At 43.0% G+C, this 13,972-nt stretch overlaps 2 protein-coding genes and 1 non-coding gene across 7 annotated transcripts; 1 reads left to right on the top strand and 2 right to left on the bottom strand.

Moving 5' to 3' along the window:
• Nucleotides 1–1,300: 1,300 nt before the first annotated feature.
• Nucleotides 1,301–1,374, bottom strand: TRNAV-CAC (transfer RNA valine (anticodon CAC)). Its single transcript has one exon. It is a non-coding gene; the product is annotated as a tRNA-Val (tRNA).
• A 390-nt stretch (nt 1,375–1,764) lies between these two features.
• On the bottom strand, nt 1,765–6,762 carry LOC135581857 (70 kDa peptidyl-prolyl isomerase-like). Of its 5 annotated transcripts, none has more exons than XM_065162323.1 (14): nt 6,470–6,762; nt 6,269–6,345; nt 5,391–5,511; nt 5,205–5,285; nt 5,018–5,098; nt 4,023–4,217; nt 3,670–3,756; nt 3,346–3,521; nt 3,139–3,261; nt 2,888–3,034; nt 2,681–2,808; nt 2,485–2,605; nt 2,144–2,224; nt 1,765–2,060 (listed from the first exon to the last, which is right to left on the bottom strand). In XM_065162323.1, exons 1-14 carry the CDS (start codon nt 6,693–6,695, stop codon nt 1,941–1,943), a joined length of 1,764 nt encoding a protein of 587 aa, XP_065018395.1. In that variant the 5' UTR covers nt 6,696–6,762; the 3' UTR covers nt 1,765–1,940. The 5 variants fall into 5 exon arrangements, with proteins under 5 accessions (XP_065018395.1, XP_065018394.1, XP_065018397.1 ...); XM_065162322.1 differs by having other exon boundaries at nt 5,391–5,645; nt 6,259–6,345; XM_065162325.1 differs by having other exon boundaries at nt 6,259–6,345; nt 6,470–6,605.
• A 3,864-nt stretch (nt 6,763–10,626) lies between these two features.
• Nucleotides 10,627–13,179, top strand: LOC135646108 (U-box domain-containing protein 30-like). The gene has a single exon (XM_065165270.1). It carries the CDS (start codon nt 11,428–11,430, stop codon nt 12,787–12,789), a length of 1,362 nt encoding a protein of 453 aa, XP_065021342.1. The 5' UTR covers nt 10,627–11,427; the 3' UTR covers nt 12,790–13,179.
• Nucleotides 13,180–13,972: the final 793 nt, after the last annotated feature.

Below are 13,972 nucleotides of genomic sequence, written 5' to 3' on the forward strand. Positions count from 1 at the left end.
TTTAAAATTTTTAATATTAGGATTGTTATAATTTTATGATGTAATATAATATTTTAATTTTAAAATTTTATGATTAATAAGAATTGATAATTAATTTGTAATGTTAGAATGATTATTTGACTTAGGTATCATAAGTGTAAATAAATTTTAAGATTGATTTAATTATCAAAAAAAATATTTTTGAATTAATATAAAAGTTTTAATTTATTTAATTAATATGTAATTTTTATGATATAATTAGTTTTGAATTTAAGATTATAAATTTTAATTATTTAATTTATGTATTTAAGTTATTTTTAATAATTTAAAATATTAAAATTTTAATTTAATAAGAGGAGTTTAATTGGGATCTAACTTGAATTAAATTAATTTGGTAAACTGAGACGATGCAACTCTTGTGGTCAAGTATGATCTAACTTGAATTAAATTAATTCAGTTCATTGTCACATATGTTTGATATAATATGCATGTATTACATCTGTATATTTTGATTTTGTTCATGAATAGTATGCAGTCGACTTGATAGCTTTAGTTTGGTTGATTTTTAAGCTTAGGTTGATTTTTATGATCATTTCAATATTGTAAATCGGAGGTTGTGTGCAAGTACAAAAAAATGTCTTCGCGTCTCTAATCAAAGCATCAATTCATGAATGTCTTCGATGGTGTCATGGTCAAAGGCAATGATCCAATCCTCCGCGTATGGTGCATGCTTAGGATACTGCACAGTACTAGTCTTATGATACAGGAAAAAAGAAGAGCATTTTTATTTCCGCCTCCCTTTTTTTCTTCTTTCTTTCGTGTGTCGTTTTCGTCCGTTACTATAACTGGTCGGTGGACATTCTACTGTTGATTCGTGTATTCATGCTAGAGCTTCACCATGTAAAGAAAAGATATTAAGCCTAGTTTATGACCACGAACAGTTTCTATTATTATTATTGTCTTAATTTACAGTAATCACAACATTTCCTTGTGATTCCCACGTTTATGTTGGTCTGTAGCAATTTTATTCTGTAGATTATCATTTATTTTATCTGCCACTCCTATGCGTCACTTTATTGCTCTGTCGTTGCTTGTAAACAAACTACTAATAATAAACCCGTGCTTACTACTATTTTCCTTGATATATATATATATATATATATATATATATATATTCAGATATTTCGGAATTATAATAACACGATGCAACTAATAAGCCTAGTCAACTATACTTAGCACGTGGATTTTTATTTCAGTTATTTATGGATGTCAGTAGGGTCTGATACGTCGTCCGTCCGTGTAACATGATCGATAAAAAAGATGTCTGAGCCCGGGTTCGAACCGGGGACCTCTAGTGTGTGAGACTAGCGTGATGACCAACTACACCACCCAGACGTCGTGTGAAGGGGTACTCGAGAATTATATTAAATATTTATAGAAGAAATCAATGTACTTACCAGCCACGCCAGAAGTTTATTTGGTCACTCCCGCATCTACGGCGATCCGATCCTCCACGCAATCAAAAGCAGCGTTGATGAGCCATGTGAAGATCGCATTTTGCAATGTCCGTCTGAAAAGGAGGACATGATGAATAAGTAGCGCGGATGCACCATGTCAAAACACGGTACGGTTTTCTATGAGGAATACCAAAACTTAACCAACGTATCTAAGGAACCCTGCTTGGGAGGATAAGTTCCTGGTCCGAGGTGAGTTTTCGGCGGGTTCTCTTCCACCCCCAGGGACCAATATTAGACCATCATCAGCGTCCTCCTATTAAGACCAAGATACACAAGCAATCAGTATATATCAATATATCGGACTTCTGTGAGAATCCCCCCTCGACGTTTTAAGCAGTCCAGGAAGGCGAACATGGGACGAAACGATAATGTCAGGCGGTGCCTCAGTACGCAACAACAACCAGCACTGTCTACTGCTATCCTACCAAGATTGCCGCAGGCTGTTCACCTCCCCGCGGAATCTGCCATCTCCCTGTCACCGGCACAAGTAGCATCCACCACCTCCATCGCCTGTGTTTCCCTGTCACATTTTACTTCTTTCTCTGCCACTTTGCGCTCACATCTCTGCATGACATCAACGACGTTACTGCATCAGTTATAGATATTTCTTATAATCTTTTCACGTATCCTGCAAGCATGATCATTACCATGTAGTTCTCCAGATTGGATGCCTCCACTTCGGCGCTCCCCTCCCTCTCATCACCTTGTGGCTTCCCAACCTTCAGCTTCTGAAAAAGAGAAAATGACTTGCAGCAGCTTATCATCTTTTCACATTTGCTCATAGAAATCGAACCACTTCCAGGCCGACAATAAATGCAGGAAGAAGAGAAACCAACCCAGATGTTCTGAATTCGAAAACTTGGATATTCCGGTTGCTTTTCTTTAATTTGACAAACTTATCACATTATATGAAACTAAATAACACACAAAGCGAATGACACTGAGAAAACCTCTTACAATAACGAAAACAACTCCTCTTGGAACTCACCTTCACCATCACATCTGCATCTTTTCTCGTCCATTGGAACATGTTTGCGTACAACTTTGCATCTCTTCTATTCTTCTCTGCTTGAAGCTGTTTCAATGTCATCTGTAGTGACTTCACCTCCCTGCAAGTTAGTGCAAAAAAAGATGTGCTAAGATTACCAATTTCCTGTAATTGGATTATTCTAGTGCCTACTAACTTGTTCTTTGGGTCGAGCTCTAATGCCTTCTGAATATCCAACTTAGCTAAATCCAGATCAGCAGCTTCAATATAAGCTTGTGCTCGCCTGTACAGTGCCTTCACGTTGCAGAACTCATTATCTAGTACCTAGAGGTGCAAAGAGTTGTATGCATAAAAATCAAAGATTGCCTGATAATGTCACATAATGTATTAAATTGGCTTTTACCTGTGAACATAACCGAATAGCTCCCTGAAAGTCCTTCAGTTTTAGGCAACATGCTGCAGAATTCAACCAGCACGAGATTCTCAGAGATTTCACTAGCTTTTCCTCATTATCCTCAAATGTTCCTTCACCATCAATATACCTAGCAGCCTGAAAATTTGATGAATTAATCTACTGAGACAAGAGACTTCTCCACTTACAAGAGAATAATTATCATTAGTCCAGATATTATTAGCCACTCATCACTGAGCTACCTTATCATACTTCTTTGCAGCTCGTTCAAACTTCCCGTTCTTGAAAAGATCATTGCCTGAACTTTTTGTGCCTTCAGCAGCTTGTATCTTCTCAAGACCAGTCATCTCCCGTATGTCTTTTTCCTGTGGTTTGGAAAGAAGACACAGTTACTAGTAGTTTCACCACACACTCAAATAACACCTTTGCCAGCTTGTCAATATTGTCACCTTTGTAAAGTCTAACAACTCCACCACATATATCAAAGTTGAACTTGAAGGAATTATGGTTACATCCCGCTTAGCTTCGTCATTTCCAAATGCATACTCCGGTTCTATAGTCAGTTCAGATAGTTCACCCTTCAACATTGTTGATACAGCACGATCTAAACCAGCAATAACCTGTTCTGTACAGCAAAACATGGGGCATCAGTGCAAGATATCTGAAATTACAAGCCAGAATTTTGTAACCATAATGTGTTAAAAATCAATCAAACTTTGCACATTTCACAAAGAAAACGTGAATGAAATGAACTGACTTAAAAATGATCTGACCTTCATCAATTATAAATTGAAAACTTTCTCCATCAAAGCCTACTTTCTCAAAAGTAGTGCCACCTTTGAACATGGCAGTATACCTAACTGAAGATGAGACACATTCTGCATAAGTCCACAATCCTCAAGCAAGAAGGTAAATTAATAATCAGATAAGTTACATTTCTGAACATAATCAGAATGTGCATGCAAGTATTTCAAAGTAATTGTAACCAAAAGATGAGATATATAAAAACGAGAGTATTCTATGTGGGAGAAACCAAATGATAGGCTCTACTCTGAACAATATCAAATCTCAAGTCATTAGCAACTTCCATAGATTATCATTATTGGAAGTAAAGATGAAAACTGACCACAAACGGTCTCCCCGCTGTTCGGTGTACGGAGACCTTCGCCTGCTCTCAGAATCTTCTTCAATACCTTCATATCACCAGTAACATCAACAACAGGCTTCAAAGATACTAACTCAACTTCAATATTCAACACGGCATTTGACGGAATAGAAGGTAATCCATTAAAAGCTTCTCTCCCCACTTCTCCAAATGCATCTAGAGATGGCTATCATCCAAAGGTGAGCTTAAGGTAGATGTATGATCAAAATTAATGCAAAAAAAGGAATATCTGACAGATAAATAAACATCAAGAAAATTACAGTTTAACCCAGGTTTATAATATGTTACTTAGATATTAGACCACAAATTAGTGGAAACCTTGTGCACTGGGCCATCCTAACCTGTCTATGCTTTCCCTGTCAGACACTTAAACTAGCTATTACTCACCTCATCTTGGAAAATTTAAAATTAGAACATAAATACCTACTAACTTCATGCATCCAAAAACCATTCTTGTCTTACTAATACAAACTCTTTGTTTCTTAACCACCATAAATGACCTAATTAATGTCCCATAAATTTTTTTTATTTATTTAAGGGACACCAGTGATCACGCAAAACCTCCATGCCTCTCCCCTCTTTCATGATCATTATAATTAGCCCTTCAAGAAGTAGAGCAACTAGAACGAGCCAAAAAGGTTCCATCAAAATGTGTGCAACCCATTATTCTAGCCATGACAAGACAAAAAAAAGTTAAAATACATAATTAAATGTCAAAGTTGAGTTTGTGAATGTAGTTATCATGCTTTGTCACAATGATTTGGTAAGGCTAGTAAAGTTTTTCTTACTAACAAGCAAGAACTAATGCAATCTACTCCAAATTCCCATCTAAAATGAAAAAAACTAGTGAAGGGGTGTAAAGAGTGGCAAAAGAAATTTAACAGTGATAAAAATTGAAAATGCATGCCCAAAATTCATTCCAAAGCATCAGAAACTATCTTAATGGTCTGGCATACATTGTGGTTGAATGGTGACAAAAGCCTTCTCCCCTCTTCTCATGGTATTCACAATCTTGGGTAATGCTGGACACAAATGCCCTGCACGATGAAACCCATTAGATTTGGTACAAGAATAAAACATGCTGTCAGATCTGGTCTTAGAATAGAAAACACCAACAAAAATTAAATTCACAATTATAGACACCTTGATTAACACAAAACTCAAATCCTCCTTCAGGAGTTTCTGCAACAATCGTGCCATCAAGCAGCCTGACTTGATACTTGACTGTGCAGTTAGAAAAATGAACCAATTAGATTAGGAAAGAACATAGATACAACATTTAACGGAAAAGCAACTAACATTTAATAAGCTAAAGTTTCCTAAATATACCTGTAACTTCATCCAAATCTCCTGTTTGCCTATCATCCCCACCTGATAAAACTTTCTTAACTATTCCACCATCCTTGCAAATGTCCATGACTGTTAGCCATGATAGCAGTTCTACCTCAAACTGCATATCAGCATCAGGAGGAACACCTTGAGCAGCAGCATGTCGATAACCAGAAGAACAAGGCAATGTAAATAGTGCCAATTCCCCCTTTTTCATGGTAATTATTCCTTGATCCAAGCCAGCAATGCCTTGTTCTAATTTAAGATAAGTGCCAATAAGTCTCGATGTTGAAGCAACATGTGGTTATTTTTAAGTCCCAAGATATTACCCAGAAACCAAACACCAACGATTTTCATTAGAACTGCATTATGATAACCAAAGCCACCATAACTTCTTTAGAAGAAAAGTTATCCAATTGAGACAGGATTCCTTTGACTTATGTTACTCATTCCGAAAATTCTTTCAGCTACATGTCATTTCTTACTGACTTGTCTTGGTGTTGAAACACTGACATGTATCCAAAAGGATTATTATCAACATTTATGAGAATGATAGAACTTATTCTAGCATGCAAATTCTAGATCTGAATAATGTTCGACCGTGTACATTGCTGACTTAACCACCAAAATTATCTTTGATATCGTTTTTGATGCGACAACCCTAGAGGCATTCTTCTTCCTAAAAAGCTGAATTAGAAACCCCGATCAAATCAATGAACGAAGAAAATGCACAAAAAATTCACAGTCCCAAAACCCTAAAACAGCTAAAGAATTATCTCATACGAACCAGAAGAATTCAAGAAAAGGACAGCAAAGAAACCCCAAAAGCTACGCGGAGTCTCGAAAAGAAGCAGCACTGCAATCTTACCACCGCCCACCTCAAAAGTGAGAGGCTCCCCTCGGTCCCGAGTGGACTCGAACTTGCGTCCATCCAGCAATCTACCCTCATAATGAACTGTTGATTCAAAGAACCATGAAAAGGAAACAAGAATTACACCCCAGAGAGCACTCGATGAGGAGGGTCTTGATCTCTATGCCGGAGAAAACGAACATGAATGGGGAGGGTGTGATTCAGGAACCTGTAACTTCGTCGCCGAGGACGGGGGTCTCCCAGCCGCGGCCGGGCCTGAGAAGCTTCTTCCTGAGGCCGGCGCCTCCGATCTCCCTCTCCTCGCCGACCCGGAGCGGCGGCGCGGACTCGATCTCCTCACCGGGCTCCTCGTCGAGATCGTCGTCGTCGTCGACCACGGCAGCGGCCGCCCTCGCGGCGGACGCAGACATGGTGAGCCTCGACGAGTGCGCCATGCTGTGCGACACAAGACAAGCCTGCTTCGTTCCGCCCCTTCTCCTGTTATCTGGAACGATCTTTGGCTTTTTGGTTGTATAAAAGAATGATTTGTGGATGTGATCATCAAAATATATAACAAAATTATTAATGATGATGGCGATTCACTCTAAATCATAATTTAAATTATATATATATATATATATATATATATATATATATATATATATATATATGTGATTTGTGGATGTGATCATCAAAATATATATCAAAATTGATGTAATTTTGATTTTAAAATCAGAATCAAAATTCGAATCGTCTATTTTTATTCTACACAATCGGAACCGGGTTTAAACCACCCAAACCTAGTTTGGGTTAGTTTCTAAATCGATAAATTGTTCGATTGACTTAATTTCAATTTGATTTAGTTTTGATTCGAATGTTATGCTTATTGATAAATCATATTGTGGATTTCATCACATGAACACGACCCCTCAACCACGTTAGTGCAAGTGTGAAATCTCGGAAGAAAGACGTGACGCTACGTTAGATGCGTCACTAGGAATTTGGGACGACGGTCATCGTGTGAAGATCACGTACGGAGGACCCTCAGGTGTTAGAATAAAAACTTCATGTCAATATCTGGTAGGGAAACAGAGAATTTGCCACAAAGTTCCACTAACTTAATCTTTGGAGAAGCCTAAGTCGGGATACCCCTCTCATCTCGACCTAGGTCAAAGTGCAGGAATCATACGATGACGAAGGCGAGCATATTTACTATAGAAACTTTTTGGACATCGGTCGACCCCGAGCTCGACCCGACCCGACGAAGATTTCATCAATAGACTTTCTGAACATCGACGATCGGACCAAGCCGTATAGGTTCCTCAGCCACAGTATAAAAGGTTCACAAACACTTATCAAGAATGCTCGGCCTAATGGATGGACTTAAATCCGAACCCGGGCCAGCCTTACGAACCGAAAACTGAATCCGACTCGGGCACTTTAATTTGCGCTGCCCACAAAATTATCCCTATTGGATCGGTCCGCACTAGAGGTCACCCTTTATCCATTCTCTTCTGCTTCTTCTTCTTCTCCCATCAATGTTGCAGGCCCCCTTCGCTGTTTCACTTTAGTTTACGGAGACGGTGGCAGCCTCTTTTGTAGCGCCTGAGGTGACGGTCAAAAGGAGCCAGCCAAAGCTGGTTGGCAACATCAAGAAATGCTCCTCTCCGCCTCTGACCGGTTGCGAGACAAAAAGTACTACAGGGCTGCTGGTGAGAGAGCTCACGAGCCGGTTTCCATATAGATTATTTGCTCTGCCACTGTTGCCATGGCCGTGTGTGGTGCTTCTCATGATGCCACCATGTCTGTGCATTCAAGAGGGGTTCAAATGTTTTGATGTCTTTTAAGAAATGAAGCCCAACCATCCATTTAAATGTGATATGACATCACTTAATTGGTCAAATTATGTATAGAGATCCCTTCAAAATTAATGTTTTTTTTAATATTTATTCTTTTATCCTTCATATTTAATATATATACATAATTATTTTATATTATAATATTTTTAATACTATATTATAATATTTGTGTAATACCAAAAAAATACTATACACAATGTTTTTGTATTGCGTTGTAATATTTTCTTGGTGTTGATGAAAATAAAAATATTGTGGTATAATATTTTTATGCTGTACTACAATGTTTTCTTAGTATTACCGAAAATACTATAACATAATATAAACATATTTATAAAATTATTGTAAAATAGCATTTTTGTACTACTTTATAGTATTTTATTGATATTGATGAAAACATTGTAATAATGCAAAAATAATATTATATTTGGATTGATTCACCTGTGGATAACTCCATAGGAAAAAGGAGAAAAAAAATTATATTTCAAGTATTATGAAAAGAAAACCCCCCTTCCAGATAAGTTTTTTTTTGAAAATTCACCTTATATCTATTTCTATATATTATGAAAATATGCACATATAGACTATAATTGATGTTGCTTGTCCGACCAATGTTTTAGATTATTTATATATATATTTATTTAAACTCGAACTAATTAATGGTATATATGAAACAGTTCAACATTATGGGAAGATATCATAATGGTTGAGATGTAATGTGGCAATTCAATTGCAGGCAGGCACGGAAGGAACCTTTGCATGCGTCCTAAGGGTGGCTTTTGCTACGTTGGCCGTGTGAGCCATAAAGGAGGGAGTGACCACGAGCGTCTCATTCTGTGAGCGTGAGGGTTTAATGGGAAGGCCACGCTTTCCGGGATGAGAGAGACGATGGTGAGTGAGGGAGAGAGAGAGGGGGCGTTCGTGAACAACGGAGCGGTCCATTTGATTTCGACCGCTGACCAGCTTGTTCGTGGACATGGCGATAACGAGCACGAGGTCGCTGCCGTTGTGTGGCCTCCCCCATGTCTCAAGCGCCCGGCAAAGAGCGGCCATCACCGCTTGGTCCCCTCTCGGTAACTGAACGCCATGGAAATAGTGCTCGGTGCCCCGCCCCCAGACGCATTTTATCGAACACCTAATGGCCATCAAAGATATAATGAACGAATGGAAGGTAATCTCCTATCATTTCACCCTTGAATTGTTCTACCTCAATCATTGGAGAGAGAGAGAGAGAGCTTCTTGGGTGGGATAAGTCTAATCGATATTGTTAAGTTTGCTACCTGCTAGGAATAGTTGGCGTCCATGGAGCTTCAAGCGTGTTGGTCAAACTAGGACGTGGATCGCTACTAACTAGGCATTAACTCGGGTTGCGATGTTGATGATTCCGGCCATGAGCCATCACGTCATGCAGTTAAAGCGGCTACCTACAAGGAGGAGAGACCACCGGAAAACCATATGTTGTATCAAAGATCTCGGAGGAAACAAATCAAACCTGATAGATCACTCTCACCGTGCTCCTTCCGGCGCTACATGCGTGCTTACAGTCTCGGACGGAGTGAGTTAATAGTAATGAATGGGGGACTCCAAACCTCCTGTTAAATTTGGGTCCACCGAGACCTTGAAATCTCTGCCACGGCGCAGCTCGCACAGTTCCCCGGGCCACCTGTCGCCGTAGGAGTGGCTGCAGATGGCAGGCAAGGCGAGGGACCCGCCTCACAAAGCAGTCAAAGCCAACTGCGCGACAGGATGAGACCCGAGGAGGCGGAGCTGAGTACAGTCAAGCAAAGGCAGATGCCGAGCCTACGTTGGTCTCTTCGATCTCTCAGTCGCAGAGACATGGAGTCAAGGGAAGAAGATGATGCGGTGGCAGCAATAATACTCTCCCATCTCTGGACTAGGTTCTGAGCATTTAGCCTAATCCCACGGTCCTTTCCTTTTGTTGTGCTTTTACTGGGTAGAGGTAGAGGCAGAGGTAGAGGTCATTAAGCACCCAAAGCAAGCTCAAACTATTCGACAATGGGGAAAGCGGTGCTACAGAATGCTGCCGAGGGAGAGAGCCATGCGCATGGGTTAGTAGCAGCAGCAGGCAGCTTTTGCAGATTGTGATTCTTTTCGTTTGTTGTCTACCGGGGAATACTGTTCATCGAGTCTTTTATTGGGGGGGGGGGGTCTCCGGGAACACTGAGGCGCATCGATCGCACGTTGAGTCAATCACAGGTCGCGAATCCCGCGGCGGCCTCTGATTCTTTCTTTTTCTTCACCTCATGTATTATGATTCGTGTACAGATGATGCATATGGACGGTGGTGATCTGCAAACAATGGGAACGAGGACAAAACTGACATTTCAAAATGTGGGTTTCGTATGCCCTAATCTAAAGGCGTTGTCGTAAGGATCGGGGTGACACGACTGCACGTGCAGTGCTCGGGCCGAGACGCGACGGCCACCGGCTACTCCCGGTCATCCCCTGCCCTCTTCCTTCCTCCCAAGTTCCCAGGCCAACCTTTTATGCCTCTCGAGACCTCTCTGTCTCTGTCGCTCTCTTGCTCTCTCTTTTTCTCCGCATAAAAGGAGAGGAAGGAGGGGGAGGGGGAGAGAGAGAGAGAGCAGAGCAGTCTGCAGAGTGTCTTCTCTTTTCAAAATCTCTTTTTTATGATATGTTAATCTTTAATCTCGTCTCTCTGTTCTGTGCCTCTTTATCTGCTTCTTGGTCATCACAAGGTTGTGTTAGATCTCTCACTGTCACTCTCACTCTCGCTCGCCTCCCTCCCGTACCTCCCGCTCACAGATCTCTAACGTGATCTTTTGGACTCTAAAGGTGTCAAGTTGTTTTCTTTCTCTGTGTTTTGGAGTTCTTTGTTGGGGGAGGTTTAGTGTAGATCTCCCTCCCTCCCTCTTTTTTGCTCTCCCCTTTTATCTTCTGATCTGGGCCTTTGCTCGCGTATGATTTCGCCTTTTTAGTGACCTCTGGTGAAGGCAGCGTGTGTCTGAGAGGGACAGAGAGAGAGAGAGCGAGCTTTAGCGGGGGAGGGAGAGAGGGGGCTTTTGGGGGGGTTCAAAGAAGGGGCGGAGCTCGATCATAAGTCCATTATGCTGGTTATGATGACGGATTGCTTCCTTTTGACCGGCGCCATTGAAGGCTCCCCCAGATTGCAGCGTCCAACGTCGCCTAGCGCAGAGCAAAAGCGAGCTCTCAACACCGATCCTGTCTTCTTCTCTTGTTTCGGCTTCTAGCCTCCTGCCACCTCTCTTTCCTCTCTTCTTCTTCTTCTTCTTCTCGCTTAGAAATCGAATCTTGGGATCTAAAGTTGGGTTCTTTGAGGCTCCGAACAATGCCGCAGTACCAGCAGCAGGCTTCATGGAGGCTGGAGGGCGGGGGGCAGATCATAGATCTGGAGACCGCTATCAAAGATGGGATCTTGGGCGGCGGCGGCGGGGGCCTCCCTGCAGGGAAAGATGGGACCTTGGGAGCCACCGCGGAGAAGCTCGACCTCAAGAAGATGATCGAGGAGCTCGACTCGGCGGCGCCCGAGGACGTGCCGTCGGTGTTCATCTGCCCCATCTCCCTCGAGCCTATGGTGGATCCCGTCACGCTCTGCACCGGCCAGACCTACGAGCGCGCCAACATCCTCAAGTGGTTTTCCTTGGGGCACCTCACCTGCCCAACCACCATGCAGGAGCTGTGGGACGACGCCGTCACCCCCAACCGAACCCTCCACCAGCTGATCAACGCCTGGTTCTCGCAGCGTTACCTACTACTGAAGAAGAGATCCGAGGACGTCCAGGGCCGGGCCGCCGAGCTCGTCCAAAGCCTAAAGAAGGTCAAGGGGCAGGCCAGAGTCCAGGCCCTCAAGGATCTCCAGAAGATCGTCGTCGCCCACCCCTCCGTCAAGAAGACCGTCGCCGAATCCGGCGGCGTGTCACTCCTTTCTTCTCTCCTCGGCCCGTTCACCTCCCACGCCGTTGGCTCCGAGGTGATCGCCATTCTCGTCAATCTTTGCCTGGATTCAGATGCCAAGACCAGTTTGATGCAGCCGGCAAGGATCTCACTCGTGGTAGACATGCTGAATGAGGGGACGATCGATACCAAGATCAATTGCACGAGGTTCATCGAAATGCTGATGGAGGAGAAGAGTTTCCGGTGGGAGGTGGTGTCGAGCTTGAGCCTTTTGGTGGCATTGCTGAGATTGGTGAAGGACAAGCGACACCCAAATGGCATGGCGGCGGGTCTCAGCTTGCTCAAGGCTATATGCTCTCACGAGCAAGTCCGGAGCTTGATTGTGAGCGTCGGAGCGGTTCCGCAGCTCGTCGAGCTATTGCCCAACCTGAGTCCCGAGTGCTCGGAGCCGGCATGGCACATCTTGGATGATCTCTCGACGACACCCGAAGGCCTGTCGGCGCTGAAAGATTGTCCTCAGACCATTCCCAACGCAGTGAGGCTTCTGATGAGGGTGTCTGAAGCTTGTACTCAATATGCATTGTCGATACTGTGGGCCGTCTGCAAGCTCGCTCCCGACGAATGCGCCTCTCTCGCCGTGGAGGCCGGTTTGGCTGCCAAACTGCTGCTTGTCATCCAGAGCGGCTGCAGTCCTGAGCTCAAGCAACGGGCCGCCGAGCTATTGAAGCTCTGCAGTCTTAATTACACGACGACCCTATTCATCTCGAAGTGCAAGCTAACGAGGACGATCCAATGACCGAAGACCATCGCTGCTGTTGCTTGGGTTGCTCTAACTGGCGAAGCTTGACTACGATCGTGGCGACCACGAGGCTGTGTCTACTGAGAACAGGGAGGTATATGAGCTGTTGTCTCTTGTGTACAGCATCTATACTTGTAATTCTCATTCTTCATAAGTGAAGAAGCATCTAAAAGCGGATGATTGGCGGCGAAGAGCGTAGCTGGTGTGGATTTGGATCCACTGCTCGATGATGTAGAGGTTGTCGTCCTCAATAATCCGGTGAGGTTATTGTAGTGTTTCCTCCGTGATTAGTTTTCAGAATGTGGTCTGCAAGAGCTTGTAAATCTTCTTCCTGTAATTGTTGAAACCGCGAGAATTCATACTGCAAATTTGGTTTCACCGATCGAATCATTCGGTCTCATCCTCGTTTTGATTGTATTATCCCATAAATCAAGTGAAATTTCAGCAGAATTTGTTTACGGTCAACTCTTTCTGTTGTTAGAATCTGAAACCCAGAATCTATTCCGCCGAACACATCAAAGCATGGAGTCTTGCTGTTGAAGTGACACATCTTGATGCAGGTGCTCCTACTTTTTTGCGCTGCCATGACCATTGACCGGTGCAGTCATCAAAACACCATTGTGCTCCCTGCCAACAGGACCTTCCCATTCCATCGACCTATCAAATCGAGAAGCCGTTCATGTGGACAGTGAGGAGACCTTCTACCGGGGTGTGCCACCATAAGAAAAAGGAGGACAAGACTGGAGATCGGGAGGCGTGGGGTGGCTCGATGATCGGTCATTCGACCACACACACGCAGGCTGTTGGGTGGACCTTCATCTCCGCAGGCCATTTCCAAGCTTTTGAGTTGGATGGCTCTTTGGGCGTTCCGCAGCTCTGACCCATCTGACATGCCCAAAGCTCACAGTGATGTAGCACGGCATGAATGATGGCTCACTCGGTGCATTAATTCTTCTCTTTATCTGAGTCATTCCCGGATCGATTTACTTCTCTTTTAATCAGGTGAAGAAGAAGAAGAAGAAGGAGGAGGGGATGGAGATAAGAGGATGATCCGGTAGATGATGGCGATGGTGAATCCCATTCAATTATGCGCCTGATGACACTGTCGTCCTCTGCTGTTTGCTTTGGCTGCATACGAGGCAGAGTCATAGGCTGTGAACTCCATGGGTCTGCTGCGGCC

Source organism: Musa acuminata, chromosome BXJ3-8, assembly GCF_036884655.1.
Source record: "Musa acuminata AAA Group cultivar baxijiao chromosome BXJ3-8, Cavendish_Baxijiao_AAA, whole genome shotgun sequence".
In the NCBI taxonomy this organism is placed as follows: Eukaryota; Viridiplantae; Streptophyta; class Magnoliopsida; order Zingiberales; family Musaceae; genus Musa; species Musa acuminata.